At 39.2% G+C, this 18,277-nt stretch overlaps 1 protein-coding gene across 1 annotated transcript; it reads left to right on the top strand.

Moving 5' to 3' along the window:
- Positions 1-225: 225 nt before the first annotated feature.
- On the top strand, positions 226-1,260 carry LOC139743360 (somatostatin receptor type 3-like). The gene has a single exon (XM_071653846.1). It carries the CDS (start codon positions 226-228, stop codon positions 1,258-1,260), a length of 1,035 nt encoding a protein of 344 aa, XP_071509947.1.
- Positions 1,261-18,277: the final 17,017 nt, after the last annotated feature.

Below are 18,277 nucleotides of genomic sequence, written 5' to 3' on the forward strand. Positions count from 1 at the left end.
ACTCTTGGACCTCACTCATGCCAGCGGTCTCCAAATTGCGTACATTGTTTGGATACTGTTCAGTTGTTGGAGGGAACGTTTCAAACGCGAAGTGACTGTCGAACCGCTAAGAAGTTAATGTGCCCCATGGATGATGGTGTCTGTTATGACATTGTGACACACATTCATCTCTGATGTGATTGATGGCATAGAATCTTAAGAGTTGGAATCTTGGAAGCTATAGAAATGGAAAACTGCAGCAATATTACGAGAAACGGTTATTGGATCCTCAAAGAGGATACGACGTTCGACATTTATAGCTACATCAGCTGCGTCATTATTCTTGTGGCGATAGTAGGAAACACGTTTGTCATCGTGATTCAAAATCGACTTGGAGGAGCTCGCGTTGGAGGAGCGACGGCGAATCGCCTCATCATCGGCCTAGCCGTGGCCGATCTCTTAACCGCCTGCTTCCAGATACCAATCCCAGAATTTGTCAACGTACCGAACACAGCTGCCGGTCAGTTCTACTGTCGCATCATCGAGTCCGATGCGTTGGCCTGGGTGTGCTTCATAGCGTCCGTCTACACGCTAACCACCATCTCAATCGAGCGGTATGCAGCAATAGTTCACCCTTTTACGTATCGTATCTGGGTGCATCGCAATCTTGCAAAGTACGCTTTCATTTTGATTTGGCTTGCATCATTAATTGTCAATCTCTACATCATCATCTTCCGCACCATCGATGAATGCGGCGAATGCGACTCCGTCTACCCTTACCAGTCATCTCGGCCAATAAATGGGATCTTCCTCTTTTTGCTGGAGTACCTCGGCCCTCTCGTAGTGATGCTGTACACCATCAGCCGAAGCATCGTCAGCCTACGTTCGGCTAGGCTTGGGGACGACACAAAAATAGTGACGTCAAAATATAGTCATTCGAGAATGCAGCAAGCCATACACCGACGCTTAACGGCCACGTTCACCGTCGTCTTCGTCGCTTTCGTGGTCGTCTGGACTCCTGATCAGATCGCTTTCCTCCTTCATAACTTGGGTCGCCTCCACGAGGACTTTCGTCAGAGCTTAGCCTACATGTTCTTGGTGAAGCTCGCCTTCCTCAACTCCAGCGCTGTGAATCCGATCATCTACTCCTTCTGCCTTCCGAGATTTCGGCAGGAGCTCAAACGTCTTCTGCTCTGCCGGGGGAGGCAATATCGTTATCAAAGCGACACCCCGGAAGAGACACAGAGTTCTGTCAGTAAAAGTGTAACGTCGACTCAGTAGGCCCATAGGCATGTCACCTGATGAAAGTGTGTTGCAGCTTGTGTAAAATGACAAGGAGCTTAAAGGGAAAATGATACTCACAACTATCCATTTTTCAAGCAGATGCGGACAACTTGATTTATGTCTCAAGTGGGAGTTTCATGACACTTTCCCCTCCTCAAAACAAAGCCACGAGCTGACGTCGCTCACAGACAAGTCTTGTCAATACTTCAAGCATGATAAGGTTTGGTCAAATGGTAAAAACTGAGCTGTTGTTTGGTACGGGCCCATCTTTACAATATTCTAACGACAAAGCCCTGGACTTTCTGTAGCATTTTATGTTATGAAAATACTCTGCAATACTCGAGGAAGTACACTATTCCTCGCGATTAACCCAGAGATATTGCAGCTGACATCAACTGTGTCGGTCGAAAATCAATGACCTTCATGTTGTAGCTTCTCCGTATTGATAAACATGCGTATGTCAAGAGAGTGCCAATTTTCTTAATTTTCTGCAGCTATTCCAATGTTTATTACTCTCTGTCATCTCTTTGAGGGTCTATGGCTTTACAATGGAATGGAGGGAAATATGTCGTGCGTATATTAGTAATCTTTGGTGATCTTTGAATGAAATTCAAAGCAGTAGATATGACGTCCGAAGAAACAAGACTTTTGTCAACTATTGTCAAGGCTTCTGTGATATACTGAGTATGCTCAATTTGTCTTTCATATCGTAGTCAGTTGTCAGAATGTACATGGGAGTGTCACAAAAGTATTTATGTGAGGACAGGTAAGGTTTATGTTAATATCAAATATTGGCATTTGAATCAAATCACAATAGCGCTGAGTATCTTATCACCATAGGATACAGTAGGCCTATCTAACCTTCATGAAACAGAATATCGTATAACGATATCATAGACGAGACTATAAACAAACGACATCAGCTGTTTCGATAGAAGTGAGTTAGTAATTCATCAAGAGTAATGAGTTTATTTTCACTTTTAGTACACTACTGATGTATTACTGTTGGTTGTCTAGAAGTGTGTGCTTGTTTAATATGAATAATGGTTCCTTGTGGGCGTTCTCTTTCTCTTTACCAGAGACATAAAAATGTCATTGCAATCTGATATTTTATACGATATCATCACAACCTTTTTAAGTAGGCCTACAACGTTATCATGGTTTTTGAGTAAGAAAAGCTAATTTTCTAGTTCACATTATTAGACATCGCTGCGGACAGTGTAATGATAATAATGATAATCATCATCATCTAAGAAACATACCGTGTATTACAAAATGTTTCAAGAATTTTACATAACGTATAATTGAATTATGAAAAATCGAATAGCCTACCATATTATAACATCGATTGAACCTGAAATAACAAAAGAAACAAACATGTAAATCAATCGCAAGTTCAAATTATTCATGAATCATAATAGTTTAGACATCGTTCTTCAAATAGGTGCGTATAAATTTGTTTTTAAACGTCAATCATGGCGTTAAACATTAGCAAAGCATGCAGTGGGGTGGTTTTTCCCCGCATGAACATTTTGACGACTGTCCTGTAACTTTAGTAACTTTAACAAAGTTAAAAAAAAAACAAAAACAAAAACTTTGTAACTTTAGCAAAGTTTTAAGCGTTAATTTCCATATACTAATCTGCATCGATTGTTAAGAAATTGCTTAAATGCCTCTGCATGTAGTTTGATATTTTCCAAGAACATAACCAGTGTAAATATCATTCATAGCTGCATCGTGTATATAGTATACATGTGCAATGGTATACAGCACACGTGTAATATCGTGTGCTACATGCGTAGCCATATAGTTCCACGATTGATTACGATCGACGTGATCGATCCAATGAGTTGAGAACCTAGGTTGATTGTATATATGCACATTTGAGGGATAGGGCAAATATACCAGTATACATGTAATATGAATGAATACAACAGTTTGGGGTAAGGACTAAGATATTGTATTTTAGCATACGCTGACTGTAAGTGAATAATTCAGGTCAAGATTATCATACGCTGTGATTTATATAGTGGGTGTAATGTTAAAAATGGAATGACTTGACAAGGAATTTCTCGTTGTGTATTCCTTGATGAACTTTCACATTGAAGCACACACGCGCACACACATGCACACACGCACACACATACACACGAGTAACAACCTCACCATTATCGTCACTGTTAGCGTTGACTGTCAATAAAATGTCATTTTGTGACATGATGTGAAATATTATAACACGGCTTGCATGGTCTGAAGATTGAATTACTGTTGGTATGAGTGATGGTTACAAACGCGCAGTCAACAGGCTTCATTTTTGTTCCTTTGCCTGTGCTGTATCATCTTACGCTGTCGTGTGAGCGGTCTTATTTGCTTTCTTTTCACTCTTCGATGCAACGTAACCAAAGCTGTAATTTTACAATTATACTGTCATGATGTAGTTCTGATGGAATACCAATGAATAAAGAAGCGATACTCAACCGACTCCAGGCAACGATTATTAGAAAAATGCTGACCGAATGCGTTTGAATATTGTTCATTACAATACAAAGACTTCTCCAATAGCTTCCGTTATGATCGGCCTCCGTAATATACAGACACACACACGCACATATAATGTATACAATGTATGTATGTATATATATATATATATATATGACAGTATAAGTAGTATTCCAAGGAAAACGTAGCTTCTTCTTCCTATTTCCTTTATTTTGTGTTCGAGCTTTCGGCCGTGTCGGCCTTCATCAGGACCTATACAAACAAACAAAATTACGCTTATTATAGATTGTGATATTTTGTATTCGTATAGTTTTGAGTTATAATTTAACAAACTTGTATTACAAACATCAGCAATATAATGAGTGGATAAAGTTGTGTTTATCAATGTTTAATGTTAAAGGACTCTGGTCAAGGTTAAATTTTAAGAATTTTATAATTGCAGCCATATTCATGTAATGACCAAAGTTTTTTGTTTGTTTGTTTGCTTGTTTGAAACTCAGTGTATATGTTATATCAATCATTAGACAAAGATTCATCAGTGCAAGCTCTGGGTTATGGGGTCAAATGTCAAAGGTTAAATATAGGTTTTCCGGCCAATTTCATACTTTTGTCATTCAAATTCATTAATGTGCATTCAAATTCACACAGCGCACGCACGTGAAAATATTCGGGCATTCAAATGCAGAGTCCGAGCGATCAATTTCATTTATAGGCTTTCTATTTCGTTTTCGTCAAATCAAATTCAGGATTAGGCATTTAATTTCCAAATGTGAACACTGACTTTCTTACTCTTGCATCCAAATTCATGCGATAGTCATGTGATAGTCCCAATGAGCTTGTTTGTCACCGAGCGTTCAATTTCATTTTAGGCGATCAAGTTCCTACTTCGTGCAATCAATTAAACGAGGTGAAATGGTTCAACCAAGTCAATCTTGAGTTTTTCATATTTTCTGAAAGAACTATCCTTCTTCTACAATATTCTTCAGTTTGATCTCATAACATGAATATGAGAGTGTGTTTTTAGCAGTTTTTCTACAACCTTTTTTTTTTGGGAAGAGTAGAATGATCAGATTTGTCTTAGAGACCGCTTTTCATGTCTTGAAATCCTTTGCACACTTCACTTTCAAGTCAAATAACTTTTGAAAGAATGACGCTACTGCTTTTAAAGCTATCATTAATCATGGGCAGAATGTGCTTATAGAACATGCTTAATCTGATAATCCCTTCATTGTTGTTGCTCCAGTAGTTTACATTCTGTGTTTTGTCCCTTTCATGGCACTGCAGCTAACACGGCTTGGTAAAGATTAAGCGCTTGAATAGACCGTGTACTTCAAAGCCTCTTTTCTCAGTTAACACTTTTCCAGAGTGTGTGCTTTCTTTCCAATGTTTACATAGGCTAGGAGAGTCCATTTGAATTGAGTTATACATCATTTTAAAGCTTAGAGTCTATTCTTTCAGAATCTGTCCTTAACTGAAAATCCACGTCTGGAGTACTTTTGTTGGTTTTGTGGTGCAGGGTCACATATGGGGTCCAGCTGGATGTAAGCCTTAAACACCCTGCTCTTTGCGATGAATAAATGAAGTGGGATCTTTTATGTGCATGAGTTGTGACTCTCTCACACACGGGACCTCCATTTTTTATGTCCAATCCGAGGGACATGCGCCTGTATATTCCTTTTCGCTAAGCGCGAGTTCAAAATTCTTAACTTGAGCAGGTGGACCTCTACTGCAAAATGAATGCTCATCATAAATCCTAATATATTCAAAGCCAAATGAAAAACAAATGCATACACGGCCCCAAACTAACTAAATTCAGGACTTCTTTTAAATTGAATGGAGTTATTTGGAACATGGCTGCCTATTCACGAATTTGAATGACCGACGAGATTCCGTCGCCAGCTTGACATGAATTTGAATGCTCATTGATGAAATACGTGCTCCTCTCTTAAATTTGAATGCTCCAATAGTGAATTTGAATGTTCCGATAGTGAATTTGAATGTTCCGATAGTGAATTTGAATGCTCCGACAGTGAGTTCGAATGCTCGGATAGTGAATTCGAATGACCGGATTTTAGATTTGATTGCTTATTCAGTGCTGCGAGCGTGGAATTCGTGAAATCGAATGCTCGGAATAGGAACTTGAATGACAAAAGTATGAAATTGACCGGGAAACCTATATTAATTCAGGAGAATGATAAACTTTCTTTTTAATCAAAATACATATAGACCCACATTTTTGTATGTTCACACATATTCACACACGTACACACACACACACACACACACATTTAATCTGCAATTTTTTAATATAATTATTTTAGATATAAAAAATGCATTCATTCATATCGTTTAAAATTCTTATATAGTTATTATTAGATTGAGACACATTTCTACACCTTTATATATGCACATCACACCCAACATAATGTTTAATCATGCAGATTAAATTTGCCTTTACAATTATGTATTTTTGAAATTGATATTGATATCATATTGCTGTATATCTCTTGTATGTCTATCATGTCTATGTATCTATGTTATACGTGTGCTTTGTATAACATACAAAGCACACGTATAACATAGATAGATAGACATGACAGACATACAAGAGATATACAGCAATACAATATCAATATCAATTTCAAAAATACATAATTGTAAAGACAAATATGTGTGTATCGATGTAATGTGTATACATGCAAACAAAACAAATTTCCAGAAACGACAATGAAATTGAATTGAATCGAATTGAATTGAATTGAATTGAATTGAATTACTATATATATATATATATATATATATATATATATATATATATATCAACAGAATTAGAACAGGCTACCTCTGCGTTTTTAAATGTCAGATTTTGTTTTCGTTAAACATGTAAATACATTTTCACTTTGTGAATTCTCGTTTATCAACAACAAAGATTTTTTTTCTTGACGCTCAGTTGTTTTATGTTGATGGTGTTTGTTGCCAGTTGATTTCAAGCCTAATGAAATACGATTATGGATCTTTATATGTACATTCTCCACTATAAAAAGAATCGCTACGATTCAGGAAAACATAATATATCCATTATTCTCTCATATTCCATACAAAGAACTCCATGGGGCCAAATTCTCATGGAAACAAAAGCAATGTGCTGTTTGATTTTGACTGGCAAGTTATGTCATTACCGTATAGATCATCAATAAAGTAGTACCTTCTTCAAGCGAGAATAAATACAAAGGTCGAAAATTTAGAAAGTAAGTGAGGGTGCATTTGCATTTTTGCGATCGAAGTGGAAAGATCTGGGTCACAAAAAAAAAAAAAAAAAAATAAAGGTCTCGAAAAATCCTGGGGGAGGTGAGGGAGAGCAACTGCCCCTGCCTTCGGCCATGGCAACTATACTATATAGCACCCGTTAGAGCAAAACGCCTCTCTGACATAGTAAGTTTTCTTCCTTATGCCATTATCGGGACACCCTGTAAAACTCCGCACTTTTTATAGGTTCATAGATGGCGCTATTCATCCTGTCAAACTCGTGGCGCCTTATCTGCTTATGGCCAGCCTCGTGAGCCCTTTTTGCGTAGTGTCGAACACATGAACCTGTTTTGCCTGGCTTCGAGCAAAAGGACCTTATTTGCCTAGCGTGGCATGGTGGTTTTACTTGATTTCGATCTCGTGGGCTTATTCCACTTGGTTTAACTCGTGGGATGTAGTGGGCAGTATGACTCGTTGGTTGTATGACTCGTGGGTTTCATAACTCTTGGGCTGTATGACTCGTGGGTGTCGAACTCGTAACGTACACCCGTGTAAGCCATATTTTACGTTGACATGCATGGACACCTCATTTTTTTTCTTTTCTGTTCCTTCCCTGCCAGTAGGTCCTACTTCCCCAACGATTTTGAATACACAGTGCCGAGAATATTTTACAGGGAATCTATGAATAATAGAGTTTGAAAGACGGGAAACAGGATATTGCCAGAGATCGACGCTGTGCGTTAAAACGTAATTTGAGAATGTACTTATTGCTCTACCCATCTCTGCGCCCGCCTCACAGGATATTAAATTTAAGTTCTGACAAAAGGATTGCAGTGATGCAGAAATATCATGAGCTGAAAGGACTCGCTCTTGACAATATAAATACGGACATCATCGCATATCGAGTCTCATTAAATCGTAGATACATCTGTACTTAACAGCAGGTGATTGTCCTTCCTGATGGTTGCTAGTTCTTATGTCTCTCATACATTAATTCTGTCAAGATATCTGGACCCAAATCCATGCATATTCGACTAAAACACTGATTTAAAAGACTGCGATAGAAATGTCTTGCGAAAATATTACAAATGCAGGGCCATGGATTTTGATAAAAAGTTTCTCCTTTTTCTGGTATGATTATGCGGCCTTCGTACTTATCGTCATAGCCATTGTGGGAAATAGTTTCGTCATTCTCATCCAGAGTCGTCTAGGCGGGGCCCGGGTCGGTGGGACATCAGCGAACCGTCTTATCATCGGTCTGGCTGTAGCTGATCTACTGACGGCGTTCTTCTACATCCCCTTACCGGAATACATCAACGTGCCACCCACGGCCGCTGGCGAGTTCTACTGCCGGGTGATCGAACCAAAGTCTTTGGCTTGGGTTTGCTTCATGGCATCCGTCTACACTTTGACCACAATCTCTATTGAAAGATATCTGGCCATCGCCTATCCTTATTCGTATCGAACCTGGGCAAAACATGGCTATGAGAAGTTTGCCTTTCCTTTGATATGGCTGGCTGCAGTGTTGATCAACATCTTCACGTTTGTATTTCGTGATATGGATGAGTGTGGCAGGTGCTTTCTCAGTTTCCCTTCTGCTAGATCAAGGAACGTGTTTGGCGTCTTTCTGTTCATCTTCGAATATCTCGGACCACTCTTCGTAATGTCGTACACCAACCTTCAAAGCATCCTCAAACTGCGCCAGTACTCGCTGAATCCAAGCGATGCTAGCAAGGCGACGCTTTCCCAAGACGCACAGGCAATTCATCGTCGGCTGACCACTATGTTCACAGTCATCTTCGTCACATTTTTTGTTCTTTGGACGCCGGATCAGATCTGCTTTCTGCTGTATAATCTGGGCGTTCTGAGTGGTAACTTCACCAACACCGTTGCTTACAAAGTCTTAGTCAAAGCTGCTTTTATGAATGCCTGTACTATGAACCCTTTCACCTATTCTGTGTGGGTGCCCAGTTTCCGTCGCCAGGCAACGGCCTATCTCACCTGTCAGGGTATTCGGAACCTGCATGGGACGAAAAAAGACACGCGCTAAGTTTCAGGTTTCTCCGACCTGTAAAACAACTCTGAAACTGTTGAAAGGACTCAGCTCATGTAATTTTTGAACCACTGACTTATATCTTCAATTTGCACTGTGCTTAGTCATGTTATACCCCCATTCCACAGAGATTTTTTTTTTTCTCGTCGGTCACTTGTCGGAAGCAAGGTTTGTTGCTTCCGGTCACTTACCGAAGTGTATCGGATCACAGTCTGATGAATCCGGCTTGTGTTAGGCGACTATCAGGTCTGTGTCAAACATTTCGGGCGTAATCCAAAGAACCAAAATCGTCCTATGAAGAAACTTAGCTCAGAGCTTAGTTCGTCATCTTTCCCGATCGCAAGTAGAATAAGTTTCTGATGATTGCTCAGATATCGGGCGTGTCTGGCCGACGTCCGGCAACAATCTGAGTGTACGATGATAAACCGTAATCGGACGCTCATCTGATTCCAATCTACCGCCTGCCAGACGTGTTCGAGAGCCGCCCAGCACAAGTACAGCACTCATCGGAAGGTTAAATGATACGGTCCGATTACAATCCGTTGTGAGATTTTTGGGTAGATAGATCATTAACTAAAAAATCACCTGACACTCATTGTACACTCAACGTATACACCTAGTGACATCCGATGGCCAACGGTCTATAAAAGGTAGGGTGATCCGACGGCCAACCAACACGGGCTCCTTGACAGACTTTTATTGAACAATAATCGTTAGCTATATCCTGATTATGAAGACTGGGATTCGACGACCAAGTACCCTTTTGCGCATTAAAGTTGAATGAGACCTACCCTTAATAAAAATGTGGATGGAGTGAATGTAGTTGCTGGATAAGAGGACTACAGCATTTGTGACGCCACGTATCGACAACGATAACGAATTTCACAAAGTTGATTTTTTTCCTGTGAAAAGTTCACATTGTCTCGACTTGGTACTGATAGATGATGAAAGACCCCCCCCCCCCCCCCCCACTCCCCCTTTCTCAGTGAGTTAAATAAAGTTATATTATTAGATATACCATAGAAGTGAAACAACTAATATGTTATCTTTTTTCTTATATTTTCTTTACGTCCTCTTCCATTTGTAGACCTCTCACCCCGCGACAGGGGCACCGAAATTGTGGGATTCATAACTTTTCAACGGATTGACCGTTGTGGTTTTTTTTCTCAATTATTATGAGAATTGTTGAGAAATTATGTTTGTTACAAAAGCGTGCGATAAGATTGATTTCTTAGAGCAATTCTCAAAGTTCAAGTTTACTAATCTTTGTCAAGCTAAAAATTCTACCCATTTATGAACTTGTTCGATTTAATATATTAGTGTTTATGTTTAAGTATAATAAAGGCATTCTCCCAATTTTGTTTCATGATATGTTTAAATGTAATTTGTGTTTTAATGATTATTCTACTCCGGAAAGATATAGCCTGAGAATGTCATTAACCCGCTTAACAGTCAGCACTCATTCAATTCATGTTACAGGTGTGAATTCACTTAGTTCAGATCTCAAGTCCAGCACTACACTTTCTCGCTTCAGAACATTATTCAAACAACATACTTTTAAGAAACTGTTATCCATGACTGAGTAGACTGCATGATACCAAATTTCTTCTTCTCTTTACTTCTCTGATCCAGACATTGCTACTGAATGTGTGTGTAGTGTGTGCCCTGCGTGAGTGATAAAAACATGGTGTGTGTATAGTGTAGTGCTACTAAGATTTTTGTGTTTTTTTTTCTCTCTCTCTCTCTTCATTTTGCACAATATGCCATTTAACGACTGTACTTTGTGTAATCTTGTTTTGGGCCTCAACAACAAGCACTAGATGCTTCAAAGGGGTCCCGACATTAATTTCCTTAACATGTGCATGTATATATTCGCATTGCTTTTGTTTTTATTGTGTACATAATGTACTTTTGATTTATTTTGTGCCGCATAAAATTGAATTGACTCGAATTATTTCACTAACGAGTTCTACTAATATTGCTGCATTTAGGCCTACTTAATCCATGCGTACATTTGAATGTATTCTTCTCTTAGTGCCCATCAAACCTAATATGTCCGTGATGGGGCCATTGGACTATTGTACTCATGCACTTCTGCGCCTACCACCTGCCTACGACTGCCGTGGATTCAATGACAGACATTGTTACAAAAATTACGTTACAATACTTTGGTCCCCGTCACCCCTAATTGTATTGTTGCAAGGGGCGAATCCCCCTTGCACCTCACGAGGAGCTCTGTCCCTTCGAAGCTCACAGACCCCCACTGAATCAGTACCACTATTTTAAAAAAAAAGTTCAAATTTGCATCAATACTTTATCGTATTCTGTTGAAATTAATAGTATTTGACATATCTATATTATCCTTCTGTGCATGAATTTCACTCTCACTGAACTTTGATTACGTTCAAATTGTTTCTGCATACAAGATAATTTGCATGAAGTAATTCCTTTGACCATCAAGATTGCAACAATAATCTCTTTAGGTGACCAGCAGTAAATCTTTGCCTTTATTCATTGATTTAATTCATTTATAAGTCTTGTTTTCACAAAAAGGCTCCATCAGTGACTTGAACACTGTTGTTCGTGGAGGCCCTGCATGGACAATATACCCACATGTATTCACAAACATCTAAACAGCATAATGTCAACAAAAACAATATACTTGTAACATACAGAACATATACATATAGAATGAAACAATACATATCTAATCATAAAGAATATGTGACTGCAAAACAGTTATATGGATAATCATGCAGGTACAAAGAAAGAAGTCTTTGTACTCCATGGAATAATATAGGTTTTCCCATCCGTTTTCGCACTTTTGTCATTCAATTTCAAAATTTTTTACTTCAATTTCGTCGCAGGATGTTGGGAATAGGCCAATCTCACTTTCAAATGCGTCTTTCGTCGCTCATTTTCAAATAAAGTCCATTCAATTTAGTCATTTGGCATACATTTTCGTCATTTACAGTTCAAATTCGTCAGTCTCACTCGCAGCACTCAAAACAGCAGGATCGATTTCGTCTTTTGTCAATCATTTTCGTTAAAATTTCATTCATATTCGTCTCATATCTCTATCCAATGTGATTTTCCAGTTTAGTCATTCATGCATTTTTTTTTCTGTAACCGTTGACATTTTACATTCAGGAGTTAACACACACCCAAGTGTCCCCTCCCCCCCCCCCCCACACACACAGAACCACAGATGCAGACACACTGATACAAGCAATCCGAGTACACACTGATACAAGCAGACGTACCGTCTCGCAAACGAAAACACTGACAAGCGATTTCTAGGCAAACTTGATTAAAGACGAAATTTAAGTGTAGAATTGTAGCCTGTTTAACGTCAAAGAATGGATAACATAATTATGTTTGCTGCTTTCAAGGGTACAAATATTAAAGTTTGCTTCATGCATTATGATGCAAAAACCTGAACATTACGAGTTAAAGTTCAAAAGGTGACACTGACATACTGTCCTGGGTTATGTCTTTTGACTGTCGTTTATCCTTCCATCAATTTTGGTTGGCAGTCATGTTTTTCGTGTGTATTGTCTAAGCAAATGGTTAGGGAATAATGTGTAACGTTACAATTTACGAGAGAAAGTAAAAATATATCCGGTTAAAGTTGGTTCACCATCAAAATAAAGAATCGACAACATCTGACTAATTTGAATGAAAAATTCATGAAATTGTGTGAACAAAAACGAATTTGATCTTCACATTCTGCGATCCGTCAGCGGGAGGGATGAATTTGAATGACAATTGACGATTCTGAATGCTCTGTCTTCGAAAATGTTTGACGAAAAACGAATTACAATGACAATTGACGAAATTGAAGTTAGGATTTGCGTTCCACGTGCTTCTCGGGACGAAATTGAATAATAAATATTTGAAATTGAATGATAAAAGTGCGAAAATGGATGGGAAAACCTATACAATATCTCTGATATATCACCCTACCTCCTTCCTTTGGAAAAAAAAAATCATACTAACAAATTATTCTTGAAGAAAATTAAGTGCTCTCCAGAACTGTGCTGAAAATCTGTTTTGATGAAGCATGCCTGATGTTCTTTGGTAAACTGTTCCATTCAACAACTCATGTGTGAAAGGCTTGTTTTGCAACCTTTGTTTTCGATCTATAGTACCGACAGCCCCTCCGAAACAGCAGATCTAGGCCCTGTTTTATGAAGAGTTATGATTGATTATATTGTTGATTTCTATGGTCAATCTATGGCAGCCTATGTAGTAAGAAAATTTATGATCGATTATGTCTCTAAAATTTGATGAAACGGGGCCCTAGTCTCGTAATTGTGAGTATCATTGGCTTTCTTAAACAAGTGTCGGGTATTTAGGAACTTCCCCATTAAGTGCTCTTTAGACAAGTTTGCATCGTTGAAGTTTCCACCTGTCCTCTATGGTGGTCCAGTTAAGCTGACTTGATACGTAGTAAGTTGACGTTCGGTTGTCTACCCGTAAGACAATTCTGGCCATTCTTTTGTGTTGCTTCACAATGATTGTCTTTTGTGGTGGTGGGACAAATTGACCAGACCACACAGCAGTAGTCAAACAATGGGAGAACTAATGAGTTTGCCAAAAACTTTCAACGAATTCAGCGGTATGGATTTTTTTTTTTTCAGTTGACTCGGTAAGCGTAATCTTGGACCAATTTTCTCGATCACGTGGCATGCATGATAAAGATAATGATAATGAATAATACTTATATAGTGCTTTATACTGATGTTTCTAAGCGCATAAATCCTGAAAAAAAAATTAAATTGAGGTAAGATACAGCATTATGTTCATATGATATGTACAGCAACAACAACAAAATTAGGATTGAGTAAACGGATAAGTTTTCAACAGTGATTTGAACTTATCAACACTTTCAGCATTACGAATATAGACAGAGAGTTTATTCCAAAGAGATGGAGAAATAACTGAAAAAGTCCTATCACCATAACGGGTTTGTCAGGATATACATGTTCCTTCTGATTAAGATCTGGATCTATGTGTACCCAGTATATTTTTAAGACTTTACTTGCAGCAATGTATAACTTTCTAATTTTACCGCCTTCATCCAAACATGTTTTGCCCTTGATATGTTTTGGCTGTGACAGTAATGAGTATATGATAATAACACTTGTAATGCATTTAAGTAAGAAAATCTGGAACACAAAAAGGGGGTAACTATTTGATAATTTCTTCAATGTTAATTGACTCGTCAAGTGTTGATAGGTTGAGGAAAATGGTTAATATCAATTGTCTGTGTTCAGGAGGTGACGATATTTCTTTACAGAGACGTTCGTAAAAATGTAACTCGAGAAAGTAAATGCTCTGTCCAACCATCGCTGCGCTTGCGCCACAGAATATTGAATTTAAGTTCTGACAAAATGCTTATACCGATGCAGAAATTTTATGAGCTTCAAAGGCTTGTTATTGCCAATACAGTGAAAGCCCGTTATAACGAGGTCCGTGGGACCGCCGATACTGCCTCGTTATAACCGTACGCATTAAGAACAAGGAAACACATAAGCATGGAGTCACATACCAAGCAATCAAATTTATGAGCAGTCTTTGCGTTGTTATTACACAAGTAAATGGATCATTATTATTGAGAAAGAATAAAAAGAAATCATTTGTGAGTTGATAAGAAAAAATTAAAAAAAAAGGGTTGAAAACGCGTTCTTTGTGTTTCTTCCGAAAAATCTCTTCGCGTGTGTTGGGCATACGTTCTTGAAAAGTGCACTGCAGGGTTGAATTCGTGATCCGTTCTACATCTATCTCTTCCTCGTGTATTGAACCATTCTGAAAGAATGAAAATATCGTTTGTGAAATACAGTATAAAATTTTGATAAACAAAATCACATTGTATTAAATTCGTTTGTCAATGTTTGTAACTTTTTATGTGAACATGGGCGCAAGCAGAGTAACATGCATTATTCAACTTAAAAGGAAGCAGTCCTCACGAAATTAAAAAAAAGATATGTTGTTGTTGGTACCTCCAGTGAACTACTTTCACCGAAAACAAACTTTCAAATCACCAAATAAGCTCGTAAATTTTGGTTGAAAAAGAGTGAATCTGCATGGTGAATATGCTAATGAGCAAGTCCTGGCGGAGAGTCAGATGTCACCGAGGCACAACTCTTCCCAGCCGTGTTCTGCTCGTTATCCGTACGCTCCCTAGTTACCCGGATGCATGAAGACGTCGGTGGCTACTACTAGTAGTATTTGACATTGTTTCTACGTTGTGTGTGTGTGTGTGTGTATTATAGTAGCACAGTACACGTGTGGACGGTACAATTAGATCTACGGTAGATACCCCGTACGCGGTTTGCCCTTCACACTTTTCCAGTCTATCACAAGCGCAGCTGCAGCCCTGTCGCCGCTCATGGATGTTCTAGTACGTACAGATTGTAGGTAGAAACGGTTCTACACAGCTACAGGTGCAGGGGCGACCGCATTCAGCGTCGTCTGGTCAGGGCCCAGGCTATCTTACACCAGTAGTTTTGCTCGAATCGTGCAGAAAATTTCCCAGGAAAATCCTTTTTTCCGTCCCAGACCCACAAAAGTATCGTGAAAGGTGAGCTGTATAGCTGGGAAATCTCGGTACAACAATGCCGAACATAAGAAACTTAGGGCCTACAAAATCTCGATATCGTGTTGTGACCTACCTGTGCGTGGACCATTTGAGAAGCGATCGCGATATTTTTACGTGGACCGGCATGCTGTGGCCCTCGGTTATAAACCGAGAAAACTCCTGAAGCCGGATGCAATCCCGACCATTTGCTCACATGAGTTATAAAACAGAAACACCTTGAGCATCGACTTCGAAGAGAACCGAGGGAAAAAAGCGTAGAGAGGTAAGGTCTGAGTGCGTCAGTCGGAATTGTGTACATAAGGTAACTATGGAATGCATAACCCACGAGGCGAAGCCGAGTGGGTTTAGGCAGCGTGCGGCCAGTAAAAATGAACACATAGCTCTCGACCAATCAGATCGCAGGATTCTCGCTACCCATTCTATAATGCCGACTGGACATGCACGGCAAAGTGGAGCGAAATCATATCCCTACGACCCCGTGTGTTTACCCTTCCCGGCTCACGTCATAGTTTGGTTTGTTTGTTTTTTTCGAGGAAAGGCGATATCTGACTACTTACTGAAATATTGAGATACAAACAATATTTTCTTCGAAGAATTCGACTCTCTCATGCACAGGTTATCTTCGGCAAAATCAGCTAGACGGAGTACTGTGTACATTACACAGAACTCTTAAAGTTCTGTGGTACATTAGTATGGTAAGAATTCGCGCGCGAGAGTGGTTTCTACGCTAAGAAGTATGCAACACGGACGGAATCTAGAAAAGGACCGTGCCTATTTGATGTCAAGTTCATGGTATATTTGGTTTAAAAATACATATAAATTTATGTTAACAATATCAATTTTTCATGAATGATATATATATCTAACCTTGAAATATTTTGTTTGAAATAATAAAACCACAAACTTTCACATTATGAGATAAAATTGCAACTAATCATTTCAACACTTAAATTGGTTTTTAGAGGCACGGCTGTCAACTTGGTGAGTAGGGCATGCATGACGTACCATCTTTTTGCCGGCTCTTACACGATCGCTTGCAGGAATTATTTTTCAAAAATCGCGTACGGAGACAGTTTTTCATTTCCACGCGTATAAACTGGTGAAAGGTGATGTTTTTTACTCTTCTTAATTATCATTACAGTGAAAATCTCAGGACTGCTTCCCTTTAATTACTTTACGCTGTGTGCGCCCAGCGGATTGCGATGATTTCATGGATCATTTAGGCTGTATTCCATGATGTTTCCACCAGCATGGGTTGAAAATGCGTTTGTATTTTTTCTCCCCAAAATCTCTTCGCATTTTGTACATGCGTTCTTGAAAGGTACACGACATGGTTGAATTCGTGATCCTTCCTCATTATGACGGACTATTCTGAAAGAATTAGATTATTCATTTGTGAAATACAGTGTGAAACAATAATGAAGATCATAATGATTTGTCACTGGTAATGATGGATAAAAGAGTGATAGCGGTGGGACGACTGAGCCTATAACACGTTTGTTTCCTCTTCCCGCCTCAGATCATTCATGTAGAGAGACAGCATGGAGATCACTACAATAAAGCTCACGTGTTTATACACATGCAGTATAGGCGCGCGCTATGTGTTCAGAATAGGGAGTTTTCGCTACACGACGGGAAGACCGAGAATACGCGGAAGCAATCACTTGTGATAGTCCCCTTACTCGGACTCCCGTCTCCATATCTACACAGTTTCACTTTCCTGTACAGGACGGGAGCGTATGAACAAGATCGCTGACTGGCTGGCTGGCTCACTCGCTGCCCAGCATTGGGACCGAACGCTATTTTGGCCGAGTACCGTACTCGTTTTCCCCAGGACGGGACGTTTCTCGGCTTTGATCATGGGCAGAAGCAGATTTTGCACACGGCAAGCTCAAATCCCGACCGCGTCGTGCTTGCGAAAACTCCCTATTGACTTTGCAGAACGGGAAAGAGAACAGAAGGAACGTGAATTTGGTTTTCAATGTTTCGTCTGTCTCGTATTTGAAAGCGGCATTTCAAGAAATGAAACCTCCTTGTATCCGACCAAATTGCTTGTGTGTTTCTTTATCATGATGCACCGAAGATGTCCTCGTTATAACCGGAATCTCATTATATAACCGAACTCGTTGTAACCGATCCATTTTGCCATATATAGTTCTACAAAGAAAAATGGGACCGACGTGATCACCTCGTTAAAAACGGTTCCTCGTTATAAGCGAACTCGTTATAACGGGGTTTCACTTTATAAATACAGACATCATCGTATATTACGCCTCATTAGATCGTAGATACATCAAACAGCAGGTGATTACCCATTCAGAAGCTAACTGGTTTTTTGTGTCGCTCAGAAAATTCTGTTAAGACATATGGAGCATATTCCTATCACGCCTAGCACATTGATTTACAGACTGCAACATAAATGTCTTGCGTTAACATTACAAATGCAGAACCGTGGATTTTGATAGAAAATTTCTCCTTTTTCTGGTACGATTATGTGGCCTTTGTACTTATTATCATAGCCATTGTGGGAAATAGTTTCGTCATTCTCATCCAGAGTCAACTAGGCGGGGCCCGGGTCGTTGGGACATCAGCGAACCGTCTTATCATCGGTC

Source organism: Diadema antillarum, unplaced genomic scaffold (assembly GCF_040938485.1).
Source record: "Diadema antillarum isolate AM-2024a unplaced genomic scaffold, OU_Dant_1.0 seq00001074_RagTag, whole genome shotgun sequence".
NCBI lineage: Eukaryota > Metazoa > Echinodermata > Echinoidea > Diadematoida > Diadematidae > Diadema > Diadema antillarum.

Coding starts and splice junctions, on each gene's coding strand:
- LOC139743360 (XM_071653846.1), top strand. CDS start 226: ATGGAAAACTGCAGCAATATTACGAGAAACGGTTATTGGATCCTCAAA.